An 18,027-nucleotide genomic window follows, 5' to 3' on the forward strand; every position below is an offset into this window, starting at 1 on the left:
CACTTTGACAATTATTATTATTATTATTATTATTATTATTATTATTATTATTATTATTATTATTATTATTATCATTATTATTATTATCTATATCTATATCTATACTATATATTAAAATAAACATAAAATAATGTCATTTTTTTAAAAACAGTTCGGGATTAACTAGGAGGGACTAAACCACACACACGTTCATCTCCCGCAGTTGCATAATCCGCTCCCAACTTCTGCCCAGGAGGAAACCCGGACCAATCTGAGGGCATGGGTGGTAACCCCCCCCCCCCCCCCCCACCTCTTCCACTGCCCCTGCAACGCTATGTGAGGAAGACACCATTTGGTGAAATTCAAGGGTTAAGAGGCAACCTTGTGTGAAATGTTGCACCTCACGAGAGTCGAACTCCTAACCTCTCGCTAGGAGAGACAAACCACTGCTACATGAGTTACAATACAAGGTTATAAAATGATATAATTTAAATCTCTAACTTCTAATCCTATTCATATGCTCTCAGTAAATCTGAACTTATATGGTTGTTTTATATGAAAGGATATATAGTGTCCCGTTTATTTTTCTTGTAACTATATATATAGGGTTGTGCATGGTACGATACTGGACCAAACTAATTCGGTTTGATTCTGTCTCGAGTCCCATTTTATAGCAAAAAGGTCGGATCGAGGACCGGACCATATAATATCGGTATGGTTCGATTCGGTTCTTGAACATTCGATTCGGTTCTAGGAAAAGAATTGTCCCGTTTCATAATCATATCATATATAAAACGTATACAAATATATATATATATATATATATATATATATATATATATATATATATATATATATATATATATATATATATATATATATATATAATAACTGAATTAACAGATGTTTCATACATGTATGTAATAATACACGTCTTAAAAAAATTGAAATATATGTATTTTCATATTCTAAAATTACAACAACAACAACAACAACAACAACAACAATAACAACAACAACAATACCCAATCCCACCTATATGGGGTATGGGGGAGGTTGATCGTAGACAATCCTTTCTCTATACTAGAATACAGAGAAATCATTTCTCCACCCCGAGTGAAACACTCCAAAGAGTATAGAAAGTCCTTTCTCTCTCTATTCGACGGATAAAGAGATTGCTTCCAGGGACCTCCGGCCAGAAAGTAGGAAGGAAAGAAAGAAAAAAGAGTACAACATAAAAAGTAGATAAAAAATAAAAAAAATAATAATAAAAAAATAAACTATACAAACGAGACGCCATGAAAATGGTGAGATCAAATTTTCATGGGTTTTAAATCATGCCTGGAGTTTAATTTAGGCTCTAAGTGGCGGTAAAGTCGCAAATAAATCGACGATTGCCGTTGACTCACTTAGTAGAGCCATAAAAAAAATACATACATATATATATATATATATATATATATATATATATATATATATATATATATATATATATATATATATATATATATATGGGAACGTACCTTAGACTGCCGTGCGAAGCTCAAGGAATGATTGGAAAAGCTACACTACATACCAACATACGCATACATACATACGAAAACAAACGAGCATATAACCATAGACATGTCGGCCAACATAAATGCTCAATTAATATTTTAATGTTAGACTAGGCAAGTAAGATTCGTTCGGATTCGAACCCTTAAATCTTAATTCACGGAGCTTGAAACTTTCTCTAAATTACGAGTATATGGAGGCCGCATAATATCATGGTGGGTTAATGAAGTCATTTGTTTTTGTTGTTGTATTATATATATGTTCTTATTCAGCTTTCATACATTTACATGATCCACTTCTTAGCGTGATTGTTCCTTTTATAATCCTTCTTTGACATTTTGTAGAATCTTTTTATATATTATGGTTTTTCGCCAAAAAAAGTAAGACAATTGATTATTAAACGAATCAATAGGTCTGCAAAAAGATCTGTGAACAAGATTCTACATACTGGTTATTTAAAAGATTCACGTACAAGACTAAACTCGTTTATTATTCAAATTTTTTGTGTAATGATCCATCAATTGCTTATTAAAAAGAGCAAGATAAAATGAACAAATTAGATCTACGTAATGTAAATATTTACGTTCGATTTGTTTCCCCATTTTTTGGGTTCGGTCCATCCCATACCGAGGACCGAAAAATATAAAAATCAAAGACCATGGACCGTACTGAAACTCCTCAGCCCGGTTCGGTTCAAATCCGGTTCAGTCCGATCCTAAAATGTTTTTAATTTTTTCTAGTATGCACATTCCTTATATACATAAAATTGTATATCTATCACCAATTCACCATCTCCATTCACATGTACAAATCAAAGAAACAACAAAGAAAAAAAGTCTAGTAGTATAATAATAGAAAATAATAGAAGTGAAACCCACTCATCACCGTAAATCTAACGCCAATGACCTCACCAAAATAGTTCACAACCGCCTTTGCTAGTTTGGTACCTATCTTGTGAAACATATGAAAGCCCGCCAAACTCGTTTTACCATCTGATTTTCACGTAGATATGGAAAATGGAATGGTCTAAACTCTAAATGAAATTTTTTTGACCATGGAAAGTTGGCAGCCCTGAACTGTGTCAAGTCAAGTGTTTCACACATGGGCTTCATTTTGGGCCTTTAAGCGTCAATTATGGGCTTTAACCTCTTTTATACTAACAGTGTCTTAAACAATAAAGCCCGGAAAAGATTAAAAAGAGGTGTCAATAATCATCTCCACCGTTGATTCAAAATCCAAGGGTCACCACACACCAAAACTTATCTCACAACAAACTACAAGAAATATATAAATTCCATAAACAAGCACAATAACAAAATGAAACCAACTCATTTTCCCCTTCTTCATAAAAAAATCACATTAAAATTCATATTCCATCTCCTTAAAAACACACAATCCACCATTCACTGTGTGTATTCATTTCTGTAAGTTCATAACCTTCCATCAATCAGATCTCACCTTTTATCTTCTTCATGTTACAATTTAGTCTAAATTGACTATTTTTTGTTTAATTTTTTCAGGTGCATTTTCAAACCAACAATTTACCAGATCGTTGTTTAATTTCATCGAACCTGTAACATAAGCTCAAAAAATTGGATTTTTTTTTTTATTTATTGAAAATCTTGATTTTTTAATTCGATGGATAAAACAGAAAAAAGATTAGGGTGTAAACAACAACAACAAGAAGCAGTAGAAAGTACAGATTTATTTTTAAGATGGGGGAATAAAAAGAGACTAAGATGTGTAAGAGTTAGAGACCATGATGATACCGCCGACCCATCTTTTGCCGTTTCCGGTCGCCGGAGAATTCGCCGGAAAATAAATTCTCATTTTGTTGCTTTTAATTCTGATAATGATAACCCAGAACCATCTTTACCACCACCATCTACTCGTCTCACAAGGTAACAGAGTTTTCCAAATTTATCTCCCCAAAAAATAAATAAAAATGAAATTCTGTAAGAATTAATTGGATTTAAGATAAGAAATACTCTAAAAATTGAATTTATTATCGGTCTGATGTAGATTTGTGATGGAATCACTTTTAAAACAAGAAATCTTTTCAAGTATGAAACTTTATTTATGGGTTTGTTTTGATGTTTACAAATTTAATTTGAGACTTTGAGGCTCTCTAAATCTGCTTGAGCGTAATTGAAATAAAATTCGATTTATGTTTTGTTCATGATTTACAATTAAATAAGAAATTTGCTTTATTTACATTTACTTACTGAAAATTACAAAAAAAAAAAAAAAAAAAATAAGAAAAAAAAAGTCATGGGTTTGTTCAAAACTACCATAAATGTTGAAATTTGCTTGATTTATTGACCAGGGAATTATTAAAAATTAAAACTTTAATGGAAATTTGTTTGATTTAAAAAAAAAAAAAAAGAATCTTGAGTTGAATAGAAAATGTATCTTTATGCTTGTTAAATCAAGAATTTGTTTGTTGTTTCAGGCACTCTGATGCAGCAACAGCATTAAGATCAGAAAGCCACCGGAAATCTTCACCGGAAAAAGGGAGTGCGGCGGCGGGAGTGGTTGAGAAACCGAAGATCTCCACCGTGGACGGCGGCGGAGGGTTAAATGAAAGTAGTAGTAGTAAAAGCAAACATGTATGGCCAAAACTATACATAGCATTAACAAGCAAAGAAAAAGAAGAAGATTTTTTAGCAATGAAAGGTTGCAAGCCTTCTCATAGACCTAAAAAAAGAGCCAAAATGATCCAAAGAACTATACTTGTAAGTCATCATTTTTTTAATCAAAATTATGCATCTAAAGTTGTACCGTATAAACTCCTGATGCACAATTTTATAATGGATCTATTTCACTGCACAATTTTAATTTAAATTTTTTTATAAAAAAATAACTAGATCGTGATTGTGTTTATTTTTAGCCTTTTGTGTTTTACGTATTTGTAAAAAAAAAAATTACCATGTCGAATTTTAGGCATTTTCATATTGCATATTTATGATATTTTTTTTAAAAATATTCTGATTTATATTCTTTGCATTTATTTTTATTTTAAAATTTAAATCAAAATCAAATATGTTCTTGTAATTTGATTTTTACTGTATATGTGTTTTCACATACATTGGTGATTAAATTGCCAACTGTTGTTGCAAGTGGTACAAGTTGGTATTGGATGATTGTGTGATATTTTGGGCATTTGTGGTAAAAGAATACTGTATTACTATTTTTTTTACAGTATATTTAATATTTAATTTAATTTAATTTAATTTAATTTAATTTAATTTATAATATTTACATATATAAAGTTATTTTGTATTTACTAATTTGCCCCTGCTGTTATTGAATGGAGCAGTTGGTGAGTCCAGGAGCATGGTTGACTGATATGTGTCAAGAGAGATATGAGGTTAGAGAAAAGAAGAACACCAAGAAGGTACAAATATTCCATGGTCATTCTATAAAAATTTATCTAAAATTTTTAAACATTTATATTTATTTGTATTTTTATAAAGTGTTAAAAACAATGTGGTACAATGGTGTAATTATTTCATGTTATTTGAAGTTATGGTAAAAGTGAAAAAGTTGCCATTTTAATTGTGTGAATTGTTGTCATTTGCATGCAGAAACCAACAGGATTGAAGGCCATGGGAAGCATGGAGAGTGATTCAGAATGATGATTTGTTCAATTTTTGGACAAGTTTTTGTACATTTTCTTATTTTCTTAATTATCAATTATCAATTTCAAATTAAATGAAATATATGATATGTGATGTTTATTTTTCTTATCCTTTTTATTGTCGTATCTCCACGACTCCACTAAATGGTATGGTGGCCATCCTCCTTTTTCCTTGCAAAAACATAAATTAAATTAAAGATCGCAAAGGTTACAATTGAGTAGATTTTTACTAATCTAATTGAGATGATTCTACGATTAAATTGACAAACATAATATAATTGAAACTGTAGTGAACCACATTGATCTAATATAGGAATAAATCAATCAAAACTAATTATGTTAGACGCGACCAAACCCCAAGTCTTCAAGTAAACGAACCAAAGCATCAAAAGAATCGCCACATGATAAAAGCGAAGGAAAGAAACTCCGGAAGCCCCATGAGACCACGCGAGAGACGAGACAAAACACTCGTGAACTATCTAAACAGCAATGCGATTTAATGAACACTCAAACCATCCTAAATATCACACAACCTCAACGACAAACCCCGTCGAATCTCCCAAAAAGACAAGTTAAGAGAGTAACCAGATACCAATAGTCAACCTAACCCGTACCACACAACCACCAAGGAATCACCTGAAATTGCTGCCATACTCGATAAAACATCGTTGGGGAGCCCAAGAACACCCAACTCGTAGCCAAAACCAAAACTGACAACAAACACCAAGCCAACATCCTTGAAAAATTTTAGGACTTTTGGAACAACAGAAGTTAGCATAAAACACCGTCGAAATCCACAAGAGTAACTCGACGTCGAGAAAGTTGGAACAATTGGTATAAAAAGGAAGCAACAACATGAAGAATTGTGGGACAGAAAGGGAGAATAAGATGCATCGATGGACAAAAGAAAGGGAGAAAATGTGAGGAAGGAGAAATAATGACATACCAAGAATTCCGACAACAAACTCCGTTGATCATCGTCGCCGGAAAAAACACAGGCCATGACAGTTGAGGCAGAAACCATACGATTGCAGGGAAACCAACCACTTTGCCTCCATGTATGAAGGAAAAACGACAGAGCTGTGAGAACACACGACAGAACAAAAAAAAACCCACCAAACCAAGAAACAACCATCAAATCCCAATAATAAACAAAACGAACCACATAGTACGGGCCACTGAGTACAATGGCTGTCGTTCTCTGGATGCTATGATGTATATACAATTAAAGTTTAGCTTAACTACTTATTATGGCTATTCTTTCAAAATTCATCTTAGGGCGCGTTTGGTTCGTGAGATTTCGAGGGATTTTGTGGGATTTGCATTTCATAACTCCCACGAATCATATGTTTGGTTGGAGGGTTTCAAATGACTAAGGGTTTGGAAATCCTATGAGTGGAGGATTTCTAAATCCTTTGTATTAGGGAAGGATTTTGAAATATGAGTGGAGAATCTCTAAATCATACGTGTTACGTTTACGTTTTATGTTATGCTTGCGTTTTACGATTACATTTTACGTTTACGCATTGCGTTTTACGTTCTTATTTTACTTTTACGTTATACGTTTTCGTTTTCCATTTTACGTTTACGTTTTTCGTTTGCGTATTACGTTTCCGTTTTGCGTATTACGTTTTACGTTTACGTTTTTACGCCTTATATTTTATGTTTACGTTATGTTTTATGTCTACGTACTACATTTACGTTTCACATTTACATTTACATTTAAATTTTACGTTTGCGTTTTACGTTTACAGTTTACGTTTACGTCTTACGTTTTCGATTAACGTTTTACGTTTTAAGTTTTACATGTTACGGTTTACGTTTACATTTTATTTACATTTTACGTTTTGCAAATCCTAATATTTTAAATACTCAAACCAAATGTGATAGAATTTCAAATTCACGAACCAAACGCTACCTTAAATGTTTTATTTACCACCTCAAAAGAAACATTTAACTAACATTAAAGTTTAAACCAGTCAACCGATGAAAAGTGAGTTGAGAAATGACCAAGTTAGCTTTATACAAGAGAATATATCAAAGTAAAATATAAAATAAAAAAGGCACTATACAAATTTTTAATTGTCAAGTAGTCGTACACACATATTCAGTTAGGTCTATCATATACAACTCCATTTCTTAATTAACTTTAATTCGTTGGCTATAAGAAAAGAAAAATGTGTTAAGTAAACCAATAAGGAAAGAAAACGAAGTATTCATGACGCTTGAAACTTCCAAAGGAACAAAAAATGTAACACATCCATGAACCAAAGAAAAAGTCAAAATTATTATAAGACAATTACATATATCGAGTCAACAATTTCGTGTTGCAAACCCAGAAATACCTCATTGTTCATAGTAGATTCTGGTTATGTCCCTAATTTTATCAATATAAGAATCTTCATACCATTTGTTGTTTTCATCCATATTTGTTCTCTCTTAGAAAGAGGGAGCATAAGTTGTTTGATGTATATTATAGTTTGCAAAAGCAAAGGCAACCATCTAAATAACCACGTGTCTAGATTCACCTTTTACATAATCAAATCTTCATTTTAACTTGGATCATGTGTCATGTACATCATGAAATAGTAAATGACTAAACGTAAAAGGTGATTTAGTTATAGGAACGGTTATTTAGTGGTAATGATCAGTTGACGGGTGAACTGGCAGCTTGAAGCATCTCAACTATGAGCGTCTTCACATCCCTACAAAAGATGGAAAAACAACGTAAAAAATGACAAGAAAAAAAAAAGAATGAAGTCAATGAACTCAGAACGACGCATGTTTGAACATATTATTAATACTCACTTCCTATTTTCTGCGCGCCTGGGAAATGGAATCCGAAGCTTAAAGTTCATCCCTTGATAGCCCGCCTAAAAAAAGAGCGAAGGAGAAGTTTAAGAATAAAAATTAATGTTTATTACAAAACGTTTTGAAACCCGAGAGGTGATGGTATCAGCGAGCTTGAATTAATCTTAATACCTTTACATTGAACCCAAGGCTATCAAGATCCAGCATGTATGCAAAGTCTACCTGTAAAAACAAACGATGGTAATAAGATATTGTATCACTGTTGCTATCTTGCCAACAATTTGGTGCTTATATTCGCAACATGACTAATAATATGTATTCATCTATCCTCTATTAAAGGGATGGAAACGGTAAAATTACGTTGTTTGATAAGTTTTTTGAATGAACAATATGAATTGGGTAAAATTACCTTATTAACGTGTTACATTATTGAAAAATTCAAGATGCTTGTTTGTTAAGTGTTCTGTATATGATTTGATGAGGATATAACATAAAATTTAAGTGCTTAGTGGTTAAAAAAATGTTTCAACTTTGAATGGTTTAGCACTTAATGTTGAACCATTTAACATCATATATCGTTCAGAGGTTAGAAACAAACGCGTTGAACACTTAATGGTTTAGCTATCAGCGGTGAACCATTCAATTAAGAGTTAAAGAAACACACCCTTACTCTATTAAAGGAAAAAAATTACATCCATAAACCCACTTGAGTATACAACTGTAAAATTTAATAGAGAATGATACCCCAATGGGCTGCACAACAAAATTAACTCATGAGTGTGACTCACCGGAATTGATGTTGAGTGCTGAACCATGAGTTTTGTATCATCTGAATGGTCTTTATTCATGTGAGACTGCAGATCATGAATTAAGTTAATTAAAAGCAAGTAAATCAAATTGCACAAACATTAAAAGCTGAGTAGAACACAAAAAAAGGATGAATGTCCAATATGCTTAGAGGTGTCAATATCAACCCATTTTGTTATACACAAAACCGTTTTAGGTTGTTTATTATTTCAGATGGATGATAAAATGTAGAATTTGTATAACCTTTCTGGCTTGGCCAGCATTAAAATGGGTAAAATGGGCCAATAAGGTGTACGCTGATGCTTATGAACTTCTAAATCACTTATTCAGTATAACCTCTGTTAGCACATTTAATGTATTAATTAAAATGGATAAAAAAGGTGGTGGTGGGTAAACCTGACCATTTTCAATTTGTGTCATCAACTTTGTATTATCTAAAACTTGAAAGTTGAAACCAACCCCCATAACCCATTTTGACACCTCAACTCCTCCCAAATTAGCATCGGAAATGGAGTTATACCGTTACAGGCTTAGAGAATTGATATATTGGATCCACCTTTGCTGCAGCAAACTCCTCTTTCGTGAACTCTGAAATTAGTGAGAAAAACTTTACAATTACAAGGATATAACAAAAGAGAATTATTGAAATCTTTGTAATCAGCTAATTTTCAATATTTTGGACATTGGAAATATAATTGATTCTTCATGGTAGCGGCATCTACCCATAAAAACAACTTTTTTGCTCAACGAAGTTTATTGGTAGAAAACACAAATTCCCTTTACATTAAAATTATAAACTCCATCAAAAAGATAAGAAAGATATACAAAATTTGGAACGTGAAATTCATAAACAAACCTCCTGACCCCAACAAAGCTGTGGCAACACCGGAAACATATCGCACAACTTTCGGCTCAATCCGAAGAAATTGGAAGTCACCAAAGTCAACCTTTTACCATAACCAAGTCTTGGAGTAAATAAAAGATGTCATATAAATACAATAAGAATATATGAGGCCTTACGAAAAAAAATATTAGCTAAAATATTTTACCCAAAATGCATCAGGATGTCTAGCTAAGTATGCAGTGCGTATAACGTCTTTGTCCTCGTTAGAAACCTTCAAAGTTACAAAAAATTAAAAAAAAAAAAAAATATCAGTGATCACTTTAGAATTCATATGGATAAAAAACTACAATTAAATATCTTTATAAAAGTTCAAGAATTAAGAAGCGAATAAGTAGGGGCTTACAGGAACAGCATCACCATGTACAGTTATAACAAGATCGGTTCTGTCTTCTGGATCTTTTGCCACAAGCAACGAGCATTTAGAATTAGCTGATAGGTCCTGCAAAAAGCAGCCGACTTTAGTAATAGTCTACAGAAGGAGAAATTAAAAACTCTGGGACAGTTACAAAATAACAATCTTTAGTTATATGTTTGTTAGTTTGTATAACTATAAAATTTACGTATGTGTGAAAACCTTGGAATGAACTGCCAAACTGCTGACTGCTAATATGGGATATCCGTAAGTATCACATGCAAAATCAACCATTGATCCTGATGGATAGCCATCGTGCTTCTGCAAATTAAACATAATTGTCCAAAAAAAAAAAAAATGACTACGTAGAATTAAGCAAAAGAGATCTAATTATAGAGCATGTATACCACAGTTTTGGTTTGAATTAACAACAAATCAAGGAGTAACTGTTACAGCAAATTAAACTACAACAATTTCACTTTAAAGTAACACACAGTTCACTTCACAACCAATTCTATGGTGTTTGAATTTTCGATGTGACCAAATTATAACTTTAGTATAAGTAATTTGGTACCAGAAGTAAAGAGTTATACACATAATTATGCATTCTTAGATACTACCATTATACATGACACATCATACATATATACAGTGTTGTAGAAAAGTGAAAACGGCCGAGACGAGCGTCGCAACGGTTTTACCATGCTACCGTTGCAACGGACCTAGAAACGGTTAAAAAAACGGTCAACGCTTAAAAACGGTCAACAACGCCAAAAAGAATGTCAACGGCTGACGGTAAAAAAATGGCCAAGACGGGGTCGAGACGGATGTTGACCAACGTTGACTTTTTAAATAAATTTTAAACATAAATATTTTAAAGGCAAATATCTATGTTTACTGTGAAATATTTTTGTTTGATATGTTTATGTCTGAAAAATATATATATATATATATATATATATATATATATATATATACATATATATATAAAGTAAACGTTGGTCAACATCCGTTTCGACCCGTCTCAACCCCGTTTTTTCCGTTGCGACGTTAAGTCGCTACCGTCTCGACCTTGTCTCACGTCTTTTCAACCTTGCATATATATCAATAAGTGATCCTGAAAATGATTAGCTGACAACGTGTACTAGCTAAACTCATGAGATCCTTGTTTCATCAACTTAACCAAATACTCCATAATACTGATCTAAAACATTCAAGTTTTATAGTACAAAATAATCGATACAAAACGTTGAACGAAGAACCGGAAAGCACCTGAGAAAACGTGGAAAGAACGCCACGCATGCCGTGATGAAGAATAGTCTTGACCTCTTCAATTGGAGGCAGTCTAGCAGCTTTTTCCTATAATCACATACAGTGATACACTACACTATCAAACTCACACACTTGTATCTATATCTATATTCTAAATTAAATTAAATTTGTTAATAATATATACAGATAAAAGACACACACACACACACACTAGATATAGTCCTGTTAGTACCTGATGAGTTTTAATGATCTGAAATACGTCAGCAGTTGCATCACCGGATGAAGAGGCACTCTAATTACAAATTAAATTAAATTATATTATTATTCAACTAATGATAATATAATAATTACGCAACAGTAACATAAAATTTGAATATTATGAACCTGTGAAGGTGTTTGAGTGGATGAAGTCATGGAAGAGATAGGCGGAGGGCGGCGGCGATTGGTGGAGATTCCGGAAAATAGGTGACGTGAATTTGAGTGATGAAACGATTGTGAAGTGATTGCGCAACTGCTAATGATTCTGCCATTGTTGTTGTTGTTGTTGTTAATAAATGATGATTGATTGAATTGAAAATGATGGAAACTTGATGTAGTGGCAATTGAACATCGAAAAGCTGAAGTTGTAGCTAAAGTTTTCATCTTCCCCAATTCTCTGATTCTCTCACCCGCACACTTCACAATTTACATTTACGTTTTGATTTAATCATGGACAATGGATGGATGGACGGACAATTAAAATTAAATAAAAACAAAATTACAATTACACGTTTGGTCCCTGATGTTTGGTGTATTGCGTAGATGGGTCTTAAATTTTTTTTTTACCTAAACGTCCTCAATGTTTCAATTTGTTAAGCGTTTAGTATATGTAATTGACGGACGCTAATTTTCGTTAAATGACCTCATGTGCGACGTACATGAGGATATTTTTGTCATCATTTTTTCCTAATTGTTAATGTGTTTCTTAAATGATGAATATTTTTTTTCTTCGTTTCATCACTTCCCTTCTTAACAAAATCATCTTCTTCACTCATCCGACAAAAATCATAAACCCTACTTTTTTTGATAAATTCTAAAATTTCTCCAAATCAAAACCAACAATTTTAAATCATACATATAACTAGAATGATATCTATTGTGAAAAACAAAACTGAAAAGGATTTGGTGCTTCAATGCAGCTCGTCATCATCATCGGTTCATTTTGTCACCATATTTCTCCGCTTCCTCTGCTCAGTTCGCCGGAAGTCATGAAATCATAACTGATGGCCCTTTACAGAATTTGATGTGTGAAATCTAGTATATAAATTATTAATAGAAAAATAATCACTGTCTTCTTCTTCATCTGCTTCCTCGTAATTATCTGTACACGTATGAATATATCAATTCTGCTAAACATAATACCGTATGATACCACTTTGATAAATGAATATAGATAATCACTATAATATATTATCATTCTATTATACCTATATACTAAAAGGAGTGGTGGAATCCGTCGTTTCAGTTATATCGGATTGTCGTTTTGAGTTTGCGTTCACACTACAGTCGGTCCCTCAACTTCGGCTTCACTTACTGTAAGACCTTAATCTTCATTGTACAACAGAGTATATAGAGTACATAAAGTGTGGGAATGATTGTGCAGTTAAACAGAAGTCAGAGAGCGATCTGAGCTTAGTGCGCGCCGTGCACTCCCTACTGTAGCCGGTTTTTTTTTGCTGTTTTAATGAGATATTTTGATGGGCATTTTCATGACCCGTCCTAATCCATCCGGACGAAGTCCATATCGATTACAAACGATTCATAATAATTGATTTCATCGCGAGGTACTTGACCTCTATATGATACATTTTAAAAACATTGCATTCGCTTTTAAAAGACAAACTTTCATTACACCGACAGTTAACAGCATGCATACCATTTTATAATATATCCAACTATAATTGACTTAATAATAATCTTGATGAACTCAATGACTCTAATGCAACGTCTTTTGAAATATGTTATGAATGACTCCAAGTAATGTCTTTAAAATGAGCACATGCATAGCGGAAGATTTCTTTCGTACCTGAGAATAAACATGCTTTAAAGTGTCAACCAAAAGGTTGGTGAGTTCATTCGTTTAACATAAATAATCATTTCATAATTTTAATAGACCACAAGATTTCCAGTTCTCATAAATATACGTCCCATGCATAGAGACAAAAATAATCATTCATATGGTGAACACCTGGTAATCGACATTCACACTATACATATAAGAATATCCCCATCATTCCGGGATCCTCCTTCGGACATGATATAAATTTCGAAATACTAAAGCATCCGGTACTTTGGATGGGGCTTGTTGGGCCCGATAGATCTATCTTTAGAGTTCGCGTCAATTAGGGTGTATGTTCCCTAATTCTTAGATTACCAGACTTAATAAAAAGGGGCATATTCGATTTCGATCATTCAACCATATAATGTAGTTTTGATTACTTGTGTCTATTTCGTAAAACAGTTATAAAAACAGCGCATGTATTCTCAGTCCCAAAAATATATATTGCAAAAGCATTTAAAAAGGGATTAATGAAACTCACGCATATAAATATTGTAAAACAATCTTTAAAACAGTGCATGTATTCTCAGTCCAAAAATATAAAGAGTAAAAGGGAGCAAATGAACTCACCAACCTTTTGGTTGACACTTTAAAGCATGTTTATTCTCAGGTACGAAAGAAATCTTCCGTTGTGCATTTGCTCATTTTAAAGACATTACTTGGAGTCATTCATGACATATTTCAAAAGACGTTGCATTCGAGTCATTGAGTTCATCAAGATTATTATTAAGTCAATTATAGTTGGATATATTATAAAATGGTATGCATGCTGTTAACTGTCGGTGTAATGAAAGTTTGTCTTTTAAAAATGAATGCAATGTTTGTAAAATGTATCATATAGAGGTCAAGTACCTCGCGATGAAATCAATTATTGTGAATCGTTTGTAATCGATATGGACTTCGTCCGAATGGATTAGGACGGGTCATGAAAGTTGGTATCAGAGCGGTGGTCTTAGCGAACCAGGTCTGCATTAGTGTGTCTAACTGATAAGTCATTAGGATGCATTAGTAAGTCTGGACTTCGACCGTGTCTGCATGTCAAAAGTTTTGCTTATCATTTCGTGTCAAAAAATTGCCTGCTTATCATTCTTAAGGAATCACTTGCTTATCACTCTTATTCTAGACACGTCTTACTGCCTCCATTGCATAGACAGTGTATAGATAAATTCATATCTTAGCATATCTGTTATTGTTACTTTGTCTGACAGATTCCGTATATTCCTCTGTAACTTATGGGATTTTAGTATTATATATGCATATGTAAACTATGTATTGCAGGGTACTAATCTACATCCTATAATCTATTTCTTATCGAAAATCCTTCATCTGATCGTACGAGATGAATCCCTCAACCAGTTCGAGTCCCTCGAATTCCGACAACTATTCCGATAGTTATCCCGACAGTTATTCCGAATGCAGAGTCATCTAAGCTCCAGAAACAACGTCACCAGAATGAATCAACCAATCATCCATCCCCAATTCATCTGATGGATTCGTAGTCGACCTAATCAATGGAGACAAGAAGAAGGCGATCCTTTCCACCAACCAAATTCACCTTTTGGCGAAGAACCTGAAACACTTACAGGTGAACCTATTAGAAACACCACTTTCACTCTCATTTCCCGAATATCTCACCACGAATATATCATATCTCATATTCTAAACTTTATTCATTCGCTTGTTCCTACCGACAATCATTCCGGAGTAATAAGCCAACGAGCTTCGCGCACGAGTTGTAGCCTTGAAAAGTATGGTGCAAAATGTACCAGCTTCAGCAATGTTACCGGCACCAACAATACCACCAATAACAATATCAGCATCCCACACCTCAACATCACAATCTGTTCCACGAACATCAACATCATACGCACCATGGACACCAAGGAGTACCAACAGCAATTAACAATGAAGTGTTGAACCATAACTTCATTAATATTCTGCGAAGAATATGTGGATCCTAATAATTAACGATGAGGTATTGATCCATAACTTCATCAATATTCTGCGAAGAATATGTGGATCCTAATAGTTTTAGAGATTACTTATTCTAGCTCAAATCGAAAATTAAATGAGTCTAATATTATATTGACTCATTAAATCCATGATTACCTCTGAAGAAAATATATATGTATATATATTTTCTTTAAGATTATGATTGAAAATTCTTTCGTACAAACTGTTAATGATGAAAATATTTTAACGGGTAGGTAATACCCGAGGAATACTTAAGTTTTCACGTTAATAAGTTACTGTACATTCTTCAATTCAGATTCAGCAGTCATTAACAACACTGCTCAAATTCACACATATACGTATCCGTTCAACAAAGAACAACTATTTTCATCCAAGTGCAATTTCATATTTGGATTTTGATCTATCAGAATCCAACAAGTGGCATAGTGAAGAAAACATTTGACGGAATAAAATTTGTTAGAAACAAACAAATTAACTATGAGAAATTTTGTTAAGAATCCACGCTAACAAAATCCTAGCTAACTGTTCCTAGCTAATTGTGGATTAATCAACTGAGGACTACCAACAGTGGACAATTAAAATGAATTAAAATATTGATTATAACATATGAAACTAAACAATACTTCAAGTTTGCCACTTGGTTTCATATTAAACCTCATTTGTATCTTGACGATTACAATCTGCGTTCAAACCTTTCATGATTCTTGAAAACACCTCAGGCGAGAGGATGAACCAACCGCACTTCATCTACGGAAGAAAAGATCGATGCATATAGTTATGCACCTGAAAATATTCAGAACTTGAGTAAACATTTAACACGTATATGTGCTAACTTCTTTGGCGTTGTTATTACCGAAAATAACTTTGCAACTCTTTTTCACAATAGTCAGTTTTGTCACAGCTCCAGCAAGTCAACTTCCACTTTTCATTCGAAACAACCTTATTATAACCATGATATATATGCGTACTCTTTTATTGTTATCGGGGAACCTTTTATATTCCACCATATTACCCTCAGTGTTTAATCATCTAAAAACACAATTCTCTGGAAACCACCACGGATTGATAATCGATGACTCAGATATGGTAGCATTAAATGCAGAGGAAACAGAAAAATTATAGATGGTCTAAACGGCAAAAAGTTTGATAATAAAGAAGGGAGTGTTAGGAACGCTCGATAGAAAATTTGGTACTGAAAAACAGATTGAGCAAACCACGAAGGAGTCTCTGAACGAATCACAAGGACTAAACTTGTACATTAAGAATTCTGATGATTCTGTTTCTGATAAAATCTTTAGCGAATACCTTGCTTCTGACTCCAAACTCTTGCGGACAAATTTTCTTCACCATCCTTCGATATTAGAAATTCCAAGATATCATCGTTTTTTTTTTCATTATAAATATCCTCCATATTTCTGAAGATATTTTTATAACTATTCTTATCTGAAATCATTAATCTCTTCGTGCTATCAGTGTTACATCATATAGAAACTGTTAGTTTCTATATTCTGTAAACTTTCGAGCTTAAAATATGAATGTTATTGAAGTAATGTTGGGAACTGATGCATGAGTTTGTATAATATAATAACACTTGATCAACGTGATTATATCACGGTAAGTCATGCTGAGTTTCTAATGGAACGTGATGATTCACAGATTATAACGTCATCACGTGCCATGTTACATAACTCTTTCATTCTGCTTAACTTCTGAACATATCAAGAAAGTATATTCTTGATAGCTCTATTCTCAGTGATTCTGGTAATTTGACAAATCAAATCGTGCTATTACGTTCTTTCTTGCTTAGAACATTAAGTTCATTTGGAACTCCAAACCTACAAATTCTGGACCAATACTTGCGAAAAGAAAACAAAAGTATGAAGCTCCGAAATAAAAAAGGGGTATAAATTGCAGCAAATAAGAGAGAGCATTAACTGTGGATGACGATGATTATAGAAGATGGAAGCAGGAACACCGAAATATAAGAGAAAATATAAAGTCCAATGACGACACAGAGGTTACAAAATGTGGATATTAATACGAATAGCAATATAAAGACATGGTATAATTAAGAATAGTATCACCCAAGGTAATAGTAGAAGTAAACAGATTTTTCTGGGGGAAGATTGAAAAGAAGGATGACAGAAATGATAATTAGGAAAATATCAAGGATTAAAACTGGATTAAGCATTTTCACAATCCTTTGGATGTACGAACTAAGAAAGAAAGTATTGGAATGGTGAAAATAATAGAACGGATGAAGTTCATTTATAGTGGAAATATCAGATAGAGTAATCGAGGCAGATCACCGTATTTAATTATGAAGATCTTAATTTTCATAAATCCCGAAGAATCAGATCTTATAGATTTCATAGATTTTCTTTTAAAATCTCTTGAATTCCGGAATTCAACCAAGACAACGTCAAAAGTTAAGACGAAACTTTATTTATTCATCTCACTCTTTATGATAGCTTCATTCGTGCTCTTCGAATAATCGAATTATTTTTTTATCCATATTACTCAATGATGATGAAACTCTATTTATCAAATCATATTCGTCATGAAATCATTTTTATTGTTAGCCATGACCACCTCACTCAAATTTCGGGACGAAATTTCTTTAACGGGTAGGT

At 33.0% G+C, this 18,027-nt stretch overlaps 2 protein-coding genes across 2 annotated transcripts; one reads left to right on the plus strand and one right to left on the minus strand.

Annotated features, from left to right (window-relative positions):
- Nucleotides 1-2,874: 2,874 nt before the first annotated feature.
- LOC139855711 (uncharacterized) lies at nucleotides 2,875-5,276 on the plus strand. Its single transcript, XM_071844965.1, has 5 exons — nucleotides 2,875-2,960; nucleotides 3,057-3,437; nucleotides 3,989-4,271; nucleotides 4,856-4,933; nucleotides 5,124-5,276. The coding sequence occupies exons 2-5, from the start codon at nucleotides 3,175-3,177 to the stop codon at nucleotides 5,172-5,174; spliced, it is 675 nt and encodes a 224-aa protein (XP_071701066.1). The 5' UTR covers nucleotides 2,875-2,960; nucleotides 3,057-3,174; the 3' UTR covers nucleotides 5,175-5,276.
- A 2,163-nt stretch (nucleotides 5,277-7,439) lies between these two features.
- On the minus strand, nucleotides 7,440-11,984 carry LOC139852773 (uncharacterized). The gene is made up of 12 exons (XM_071842103.1): nucleotides 11,707-11,984; nucleotides 11,555-11,614; nucleotides 11,323-11,409; nucleotides 10,273-10,371; nucleotides 10,042-10,137; nucleotides 9,844-9,909; nucleotides 9,651-9,741; nucleotides 9,315-9,382; nucleotides 8,776-8,841; nucleotides 8,159-8,209; nucleotides 7,985-8,049; nucleotides 7,440-7,881 (listed from the first exon to the last, which is right to left on the minus strand). Exons 1-12 carry the CDS (start codon nucleotides 11,962-11,964, stop codon nucleotides 7,824-7,826), a joined length of 1,065 nt encoding a protein of 354 aa, XP_071698204.1. The 5' UTR covers nucleotides 11,965-11,984; the 3' UTR covers nucleotides 7,440-7,823.
- Between the last annotated feature and the right edge of the window lie 6,043 nt (nucleotides 11,985-18,027).

The sequence above is a fragment of the Rutidosis leptorrhynchoides genome, chromosome 6 (assembly GCF_046630445.1).
Source record: "Rutidosis leptorrhynchoides isolate AG116_Rl617_1_P2 chromosome 6, CSIRO_AGI_Rlap_v1, whole genome shotgun sequence".
In the NCBI taxonomy this organism is placed as follows: Eukaryota; Viridiplantae; Streptophyta; class Magnoliopsida; order Asterales; family Asteraceae; genus Rutidosis; species Rutidosis leptorrhynchoides.